At 35.8% G+C, this 10,732-nt stretch overlaps 1 protein-coding gene across 1 annotated transcript; it reads left to right on the forward strand.

The window, feature by feature from the left end:
• Nucleotides 1-4,818: 4,818 nt before the first annotated feature.
• Nucleotides 4,819-6,480, forward strand: LOC138875151 (uncharacterized). Its single transcript, XM_070153975.1, has one exon. The coding sequence runs from the start codon at nt 4,819-4,821 to the stop codon at nt 6,478-6,480; it is 1,662 nt and encodes a 553-aa protein (XP_070010076.1).
• The last annotated feature ends 4,252 nt before the right edge of the window (nt 6,481-10,732 follow it).

Raw genomic sequence — 10,732 nt, forward strand, 5'->3', positions numbered from 1 at the left:
AATATCATAATATGGGGTTCTAATTTAACATGATATGTAAAGATAACAACAAAACTCAAAACAAGAAGAGAGCTGAACAATTCTTTAACTATTAATAAGGAACCCCAAACACTTTGTTCATTTAAAACAAATGATCTTTCAACAATGAATTTATACAAATTATAAAAAGGGTTTCCAATTATATCATCACACATAATTTCCACCTAGGACGTTCGAACCGATATGACATGAATGTAAATTGTGCATTGCCGAGGCTCGAACGGTGCGAACCATAGATGCATCTATTTTCCTGCTCGTGAATCCTACATGCGATGTGGTCCCTGCTCGCGAATCATACATGCGACATGGTCAAATATAAATATAAGAAATTACCCCGCTCGCGAATTATACTTGCGACATAGTCAAATATAAATATAACATTAAAATCATATCTCTTTCTTAATTCTTCTCAAAATGAGGGAAATTTGGCCTGTAGCATTTTAAGGAAATTGCCCTTCTAGCGAAACATACATGCGACGCAGATATTCGTAGATTTCTTAAGCTATTCTAATATTCCTCAATTCCTTTCAAAATTACAAAGTTCAAATGAAACCTTTTAAATATTAAATTCATCAATTTCAACTCCTTTCAAAATATTTAATAAGCCAACTCAACCTCGCTCCCTCTCAAGGCAACAATGAGCATAAATCAATAACAAATCAACTAGGTATGATGTGAGCCTAAAACTAACCGGACATAGACATAACTAATAGCTACGTACGGATTCTCGTCACCTTGTGCATACGTAGCCCCCACAAGTATAAGAAAATAATAATTTAGTTCACCAATGGGGTTAATTCCCTCCTACAAGGTTAGAAAGGAGACTTACCTCACTACGAAGTTCCATAACCGGCTCCATCGCCACTCTAACACCTCAAACTGATGCCCAACGCTCCAAAACTAGCCAAACAATGTGCAAACCAATGAAAATACACTCTAATACTTATAAAAATTCTATTTATATAAATTCCTAACTCTGCTCGAAAAGATGACAAAATTGCCCTCGGGACCACGTGCTCGGATTCCAAAAATTTTTGAAGATAAAGATTACCGATAACTTTACGAACTCAAATATATATTTTGTTTCCAATTCCATGCCCAAAATCGTGGTCAAAGTCCAAGAATACTAAGTTTCTAGGTCTTCATTAAAATTCCAAATTTCTACTAATTTCCATGTCCAAATCCGTATATAATCATGCATTTAACTCAATACTAGCATAAATCACTTACCTCAAGCTTGGTGGTGAAAATGGCACTCCCAAGTTGCTCTAAAATCGGCTCCTGTGGAGGAAAAAATGGTGAAAATGAGCCAAATCCTAGCTTTTAAAAGAACACACTGCCCAGCCCGATTCTCGCACCTGTGGTCACTTGACTTCTTCTGCGATTCCGCAGATGCGGTTCCAATTTCGCTTCTGCGCCGCCCAGACCGCATCTGCAATCATGCAGGTGCGGGAGTTCCTTCTCACCTGCGGCCTCTGACCCCTTCACTTCCAACCACTTCTGCGGGGCCGCTTCTCTGGTGAAGCTTTCGCAGAAGCGGTTACACACTACTCAAAAATCGTTCTACTGGAACAGTTATTTTGCAACGGTTAGCCAACTGTTACAATAGATTATGTGTTGGAACGGTTTTAATTGTTCCAGTAGAGTAAAAAGGCTTTTGGCACACTTCTGAAGCAAAACCGTTCTAATAGGATTCTAACCGCCGCCATAACTGAAGCTATGAAGACGATTTATCAAAGGCGATACAATAGGGTTATTTATCAGAACGGTTTGCTAAAATAAAATATTTATTGAGACGGTTTATTTTTTCCTTCATACTTTCCCTCCTATATTATTATTAAAAAAATAAAAAATGATGACCCCACCAAAATTTTAATACCAAATCTCTTTAGGTTATTTGGTAAGTTAGAAAACGCACTAGTACTGAAGCCTTTGGTCTCCCTCTTGTCTTTGCATCAATCATACCTCTCTCTCATCTTGTTAAACCTAGAAAATATTACCATCGACGAACTTAGCGGAAGGAAGATCCATTCCGACAAGGGACAACCATTTCAGCTAATATAAGGGAATCTCAGATGTAGGTTATCGATATATTTCCCATGTTCGATATATTTTGTTGTTGTTCGCTATTCGCTATTGTTTCGCCGGAAAATTGGTTCGTTGCTTCTTCTGTTTTCTTTCATTGGTAAGATTTTTGTTAAACCCATTAATTTACTCTGTCCTTGATTTGTATTATATGATTAATTTTTTGATTTCTAGTTTGTAAAATTGGGGTTTAGTTGGTGGATCTGGATAGATGAAAGGGATGTTGAGAATAGATCAATTTCATGTTTAAATATTTTTCTAGTATGGACTTTTTTTTGGTATTTTTTTTGTGTTCGATATTTTCTGTGGTTGTTTGCTATTATTTTACCGAAAAATTGTTTTACTGCTTCTGTTTTCTTTATCTGATAAGATTTATGATAAACCCATTAATTTACTCTATCCTTTGTTTGTATTATATGATAATTTTTTTGATTTCTGATTTGTAAAATTGGGGGTTTGGTTGGTGGATTTGGATAGGGCTGTTGAGAATAGACCAGTTTCGTGTTTAAATCTTTTTTTAGTATGGACTTTTTATCAACAATGAGTCTTATTCTATATTTTCTTTCTTGACAATAATGCTTTGTACTGTTTGAAGGAAGAAACTTATTCGGTAATGAACAATTACAATACAAGTATAATAAAATATAATCTATGTTGGTTCATATGCTCCTACACTTAATTTCAACTGCCTAGACTTTTTGTTTTATGAAATAAGTTGTATTTCATTAGCAAGAAGCATCCAGGGGATGCATAGGTTACAAAAAAAGGAAAATATCAACTGCCTAGACTAGAAATCCATTTACTAGGACTTCCACTTGTTTCCAATTTAAGGTAATAAGCTCTCTTTCTAGTTTAATTTTCTACTCAATACACCTTTTCACTTTTCCAATAGTAGGATCTAGAACTAGTAAGCTACAAAAAATGTGGCAAAGTCTTTGTTATATTAACAAATTTTCAGCAGAGTTAACTTTTTTCAAAATATGGTAGAATCCCTACAATTAAGAAAACTGACTAATTATTAAATTAATTCAAACCTAAAAGAACTCCATTTTATATGATATTAATTAATCACTTATTAAGAGATATTATGTTATTTTTGGACAAATTACTTAGTGGATCTCTTCTTTAGAGTTTTCTGCTGGTGTTTTTTTTATAGTCATTTTGATCACCTTCATAGTTTTTCACCTTTTTCATCTTCTTGCTTATGCTTTTTCCAACACACATCAATCATCATCTTCACATCATTATTATTATATAGTATATACTGTATGATATATAGTAATTGTGGGAAAAGAGAAATTTGGTGATAATACATACAATAACTGAATTTGACAGAATGGTTCCTTCTCTATTACAATTAACTATAATAAAGTGATCTGGTATTGTGATTCTAATGAAATCATGTACCTTATGCTTGTGGCTTATTATGTAGTATTTCATAATGAATACACATGATTGGAAATCTCACATCTGAATTTAATAGCCACCATTTCTTAAAATATTTGCTATCGATGTTCGATGTCTTGTTCGTTATTGTGGAAAATCATTTTGATGCTCCTTTTCTTTTCTTTGGTAATATTGCTAATAAGCCTACTATTTTACTTTCTGTTGTTAGTATTATATGATACATTTTGTAATATTTGGTTTGCGAAATTGGGGTTTAGTTGTTGGATTTTAATTTCGTATTAGAAATCATGATATTTGCCTTACGTAACTATTTATGTGATGGTTTTGGTGACAGTTAAGTTTTGCAACAGTGAAATCTATATAATTTTGACAATAAGTGACTTTTTTCTATCTTTCTTATTATTTAATTTTTTATTAGGAGTATATAAACAAATTTTATACTAGTTGTTTTGGTGTTATATAGGATAAAATTAATTTAATGGATAACGGAGATAAAAGGTGGATGGGCCTTCGAAGGTCAACTGATGAGTACATACAAGGAGTGAATAAATTTCTTGATAAAGCATTTGAACGAGCTTCCCAAGGAAATCAAATATTATGCCCTTGTAAAGTGTGCGCTAATTGTTTTTGGCATCATAGGAATGTGGTGGAAGACCACTTGATTGTTAATGGTTTTGTTCATAGATACAATAAATGGGTTTTCCACGGCGAAGGATTTTCCTCGAGAAAGACTCCATGCCCAAGAAGTAATGATGAAGGTTCTGACATGTATGACGATATTGATGGATTACTTCATGATACATTTTGAAATGTCGAGGATGATTTGGGACATGAAGGAGTGAGGGATGGACCATCAGAAGATGCAAAAAGATTCTTTAACTTAGTAGAAGAAGGGAAAGAAGAATTATATCCAGGGTGTGAAAATTTCTCCAAATTAGGTTTTACGATTCGGTTGTACTTGTTTAAATGCATTCATGGGATAAGTAATGTGACATCCACAGACTTGTTGGAGTTGTTAAAAGAGGCATTTCCATTTGCTCAGCTACCCGAGTCTTTCTATAAGGCAACAAGCATGATAAAAGATTTGGGTCTTCATTATGAAAAAATACATGCATGTCCTAATGATTGCATGTTATTTTGGAATGAATATGTAAATGCAGATACTTGTTCTGTGTGTGGGTCTTCTAGATGGAAGGATGTTGTTAATGTATTGACTAATAAAAAGACCAAAACCCTGCAAAAGTCTTAAGGTACTTTCCATTAAAGCTTCGACTTCAAAGGATATTCATGTGTCCCGAAACAGCTGAAGCTGTGAGATGGCATGCCACTGAACGACCGAATGATGGAAATATAAGACATCCTGCTGATGGTGATGCTTGGAAGGAATTCGACTCCTTGCACCCTGAATTTTCTAGCGACCCTCGCAATGTTAGATTGGGTCTTTCAAGTGATGGCTTCAACCCGTTTCGAACAATGAGCATTTCCCATAGCACATGGCCTGTTATGTTAATGAACTATAATCTATCGCCTTGGATTTGCATGAAGCCAGAGTATATAATGTTGTCAATGATCATCCCAGGTCCGTCATCTCCGGGAAATGATATAGATGTATATCTACAACCCCTAATTGCTGAATTGAAGGAACTATGGGAATTCGGTGTAGAAACATTTGATGCCGAATCCAACCAGATGTTTCAAATGCGTGCAGCATTAATGTGGACAATTAGTGATTTTCCTGCACTAGCAATGCTTTCTGGATGGAGCACAAAGGGAAAATTTGCATGCCCCACTTGTAATTATGGCACATGTTCTCAATATCTCAAGCATAGTCGTAAGATGTGCTACATGGGTCATCGGGCATTTTTGCCTCCTGAACATCCATTTCGAAGAGAAAAGAAATCATTTGATTGTAAGGAGGATCATAGACATGCACCTACTCCTTTGTCGGGTATAGAAGTCCTCGAAGAGTTGCGTGAATTCAAGAATGTCTTTGGAAAGGGCCAAAAGAAAAGGTATCGGGATAACAAGTGTCCATGGAAGAAAAGATCCATCTTCTTTGAACTACCATACTGGGAAACTAACAAATTGAGGCACAATCTTGATCCGATGCACATTGAGAAAAATATATGTGATAGTATTCTTGGGACATTATTAGAGATCGATGGAAAGTCAAAAGATCATGTAAATTCTCGTTACGATTTGCAAGAAATGGGAATACGAAAAGAGCTTCAACCAATACAAGATATTGTAAGTGGAACAATTTCTTTGGCTAAAGCTTGTTTCTACATGAATCCAGAAGAGAAGAGGCGATTTTGCACCGTCTTTAAAAATGCCAAATTGCCAAAAGGTTGTGCCTCGATTATATCACATTGTGTGCATAAGAAAGATATGAAAATATCGGGGTACAAGAGTCATGGTGCTCATTTTATAATGCATTACTTGCTCCAAGTTGCTGTTAGAAAAACATTACCCAAGAATGTTTCTTTGGCATTGATTAGGTTGGGAAACTTCTTTAGAGCCATATGTGCTAAGGTTGTAAGGCGAGAGAATCTTGATAAATTGCAGACTGAAATCAATGATATTACATGTGAGCTTGAAATGATCTTCACTCCAGCCTATTTTGATATAATGCCTCATTTGCCTGTTCATTTAGTAAATGAAATTAAGCTTGGGGGTCCAACTCATTGTCGTTGGATGTATTCCACTGAAAGAACCTTGTGCAAGTATAAGGCATTTGTTCGTAATCGAGCTCATCCAGAAGCATCAATTGCAGAAGGGTTTTTGGCCGAAGAGTGCTTGACATTTTGTTCGAGATACCTACATGATGGGGTGAAGACAAGATTCAGTAGGTACCAAACTGAGTATGATGGGGACATTAAAGGAGCAAAATTGTCACCTATATTTCCTAAAATTGGCCATCCAATTGGAAGTAAGAAAAAGAGAAAATGAAAGATTTTCCCCATGGATTTACAGTTATGTTCTGAGGCTCATAGGTATGCTCTCTTCAATACTGAAGATGAACAAGTGGAGGCATTTATCATGTAAGATAAAATATATTATCATCACTTGTATTATAAGCTTTATTTTTTTATTTTAAAATTTAATTGATATGGTCTAATGATTAAATTTGAAACATATGGCTTGCAGTGAACATAAAAATTTAATTGATAATTGTACTAGACCAAATGCATGGGTAAGAGCAAGAAATCATAGTCGAAATTTTGCCGACTGGTTTAAAGAGAAAGTAAAAAGCATTAACGTGCCCAATCATTTGCGATGGCTAGATAAAGGACCTAATACATTGGTCAAACGATATACTGGATATTTTATCAATGGCTACTTGTTTCATACAATGATGCGGGATGCCCCGTTGAAGACTCAAAATAGTGGAGTGACTTTGTCAGCAACAACTGATAGTTTTGCTAGTGCTAGGGACCCAAATCCCATTGATGGAGAGGTTCTCTACTATATAGCTATTCAGGATATCATTGAGATTGATTATTGGGGCCGCTTTAGTGTTGTACTATTTAGATGTGATTGGTTTCGTAATGAAGTAGATGAATATGGGTTAACTCGGGTATACTTTAACCGATTATGTAGTACCGATGACTCTTTTGTGTTGGCATCTCAAGTACATCAAGTTTTTTATGTGGAGGATCCAATTGAGAAAGATGTTTATTATGCAAGAAATAAAGTCCCTGTTGATTTGTATGATTTGGAGGAAGAGAATATTCCTAATGTTGGGGAGACATTTTGGAGTGAGCCTAATGATGAAGCAGGTCCATCAACTAGATTAGCCGATATTGATTTTAGATGGTCGAGAGAAGATGTACCTATTGATGTTATTGATATGCCAACTGATGCACAAAATTCACAAGATACAGTTGTGGAAACATCAGAAGAGGAGGATGATTTAGATGATACGGATTGGGATTGAGAGGGAAAGTAGGATATTTTGAACCATCTTCAAATACTTTATACAAAAATTGGAGGAGAAGATACAAAGAATGGAGGAAAAAATCGAGGAACAAAAGGCAACTATCCGTCAAGAAGTTATTGCAGATGTCCTTGCACGTCTTCAGCGTTCAGGAATTGATATTGATGCTAACATTATTCTTGCGGCATTGGGTGATAATTCATTAGGAGAAGCTTCATCTGCTCAGCAAACAGCATTGCAACCAATCCATCGTCCCTCTACTGCTACCAACAAAGAAGGCCAACTCATTCCAGGTATTAACTCATTGATAATTTAATAATTTTTGTGAGATCTACTGTCTTAGGTTGGTACTTCATGTGCTGCACTTAATTATTTAAATGAGGTTGCGATTGGAGTGACTATTACTTGAGCAGGTTGAATAATTTAGTTGTGATGTTGTTTTGTGATGTAATAGTGTTCGAAGATATTACGACAGATTGTTGCTTAAAAAATTATAGACTGGAGAGTTGTTTGATATGGTTTGTCTGTTGATGATTCTGGTTTGTTGTATGTTGTTAAAGAAATTAAATATTATTGTAACAGATGGGAGAGTTGAAAATTACTCTTGTGTATGGCATAATATTGTTTTGAGTAGGTTAAATTTTTTGAGATAGTCGTATTTACAAAGGAAATTTTGCCAAAAATTTTAAAAATTTAGAGAGTTAGATATTTTTTGAGTTATCAAATTGGTCATTCAACACTCTAATGTTACTTTTCCGTCCCATGCCTTTTTGCATTCCATGTGTGAGAAGAGCAGTTAATTAGCAACACTTTATTATTCAATTTTCTTAAAACTTTCTTTGTTTAACTATTTGTGCTTGAATTTTGTAGGTGCATCGATTGCGGATGAAAGCAGTGATGAAGACCTTACTTGAGTTTTGTTGATCGTTATTAGACTTTCTATCATCAAGGATATTTTGGTTTAGAACTTTTTGTATGCAAATTAAAACTCATCTATTTTGACTTTTGAATTGTTGATCAAACAATGTATTCATATTTTGTTTTTGGATATGGATAATACGAGTTAGATATTTTAATCTTATTTTGTGGTTTCTACAAGTTATGATGTGTAAAATTTCATTGCATAGGAAAATTAGAAAATATGCCTCATTTTGCTTCCATAAATATTACAAATTACAATAGTGAATTGTTGCAACGGACAATATAACCGTTCCAATAGACCTAGTAAAGAACAATAGCATCCCTATAATAACCGTTGCAATATGTTGCAATATCCGTTGCAATAGGATACAAACAATTGTTCCAATATATAACAAACCGTTACAATATATCATGAAAACCGTCGCAATAGATTTAAAAATTCGTTAGCACAATTATAACACAACGGTTTATAACCGTTCCAACACAGCAGAAAACCGTTCCCATAGAGTGGTCATTGGTTGAGTTATAACCGTTGCAATAGTCATATACGGAGACGGTTTGAAAACCGTTACAGATAACCGTTCTAGTTGATCTATTGTAACGCTGAATCTGGGAACACGTCCCAAACCGTCCCATTATCCCTATAGGGACGGTTTCAGTATCTATAGGTACGGTTTTGAAAGGGTTGCCGTAGGCTTAATTTCTAGTAGTGACACCAGCAACCAGAACCCCCTTCAGCTCCTCCTTCAATCCAAATCGATCCGTTCGCCACCCGAAATCCATCCGAGGTCCTCGAGACCTCAACCAATTATACCAACATGGCCCAAAACACATTACGTACTTTCTCGAGGCCTCAAATCACATCAAGCAATGCAAAAATCACGAATAACACTCCAATTCATACTCGATGAACTTTAGAACTTCAAACTTCTTCATTCGATGTCGAAACCTATCAAATCACGTCCGGCGGACCTCAAATTTTGCACACAAGTCATATTTGATATTACGGACCAACTCCAACTTCTGGAATCAAAATCCGAACCCGATATAAAAAAGTCCACCTCCGGTCAAACTTCTCAAAAACCTTCAAATTCCTAACATTATCCAAATGACTCCAAAATGACCTACGGGTCTCCAAATTTACTTTTGATTGCGCTCCCAATACCATAATCACCATACAGAGCTATTTTCAGACTCGAATCCCAAATGGACATTGATATCACTGAAATGTACTTCAACCCAAACTTATGAAATTCTTGCAAAAAGGCTAACTTCCACAATAGGCGCTGAAATGCTCCCGGGTCATCCAAAACCCGATCCGGACATACGCCCAAGTCCAAAATCAACATTTGAACCTGTTAGAACCTTCAAAACCTGATTTCGAGGTTGTTTACTCAAAAATCCAATCTTAATCATTTATTCCAACTTAAATCTTTCGAAATGAGAATTTTCTTTCCAAATCAACTCCGAACTTCCCGGGATTCAATTTAGGCCATGCGTACAAGACATAGTGCTTGAAGTGAAGCTGCTCTTGACCTCAAATCGACGAACGACGCGAAAACGACTGGTCGGGTCATTACATTCTCTCCCACTTAAACATACTTTTGTCCTCGAACGTGCCAAGAACTATGTTGCAATTTCCCGAAATCACTGGTTTACTCCTCATGCGCCTACCCGTGATACGACCACTCAGTGGAGAACATTAGCTCGATAAAATCTTAAGATATCCTCCTTCGCATAGGCAAATAAGCCTTAGGGCCTAGTTCCAACATCAAAAATTCTCTGTGAAGCCTGCTTCCAACATACGGACACCATATCAATCACTATACGATGTACCAGAACATGACTGCATACTGCTGAATTCACATTATGCACTGCACAACTCACCTAACCATAATAACAACCTCTGATGACAATAACCGAAATTCCACGTATATGATTCTCCCAATGCATCTCATGACCTATATAAATCCTGTTCCAACTCCTTGCAATACCGCTATGACGGAAGAGATGTGTAGAAACTCACAACTAACTGTCAAGTCAATAATTCATCGAGTCTATACTCCTAACAAGAACCATCACCTCATTCTAAAACAAATAATAGTATTTTCTCTTTAATGTACTTCATATAAATCTGCCCGTACTAATCATAGGTCCAATAATCTCGTCTCACCCAGTACGAACTGCTCAGGCAATAAGCTACCCAGATATGACCAAAAGCCTCATATGATGCCGCAATATGCCAATAGGCTACAAACTCGAATGTGATACATAAAGAAAACGAACTCTAGAATGGACTAATCAACTCACACAACTAATATGGACTTCACTTAGAAATAGGAA

The sequence above is a fragment of the Nicotiana sylvestris genome, chromosome 8 (genome assembly GCF_000393655.2).
Source record: "Nicotiana sylvestris chromosome 8, ASM39365v2, whole genome shotgun sequence".
Classification (NCBI taxonomy): Eukaryota; Viridiplantae; Streptophyta; class Magnoliopsida; order Solanales; family Solanaceae; genus Nicotiana; species Nicotiana sylvestris.

Excerpts from the sequence above, each read along its gene's own strand:
- LOC138875151 (XM_070153975.1), top strand. The coding sequence starts at position 4,819 with ATGTGTCCCGAAACAGCTGAAGCTGTGAGATGGCATGCCACTGAACGA.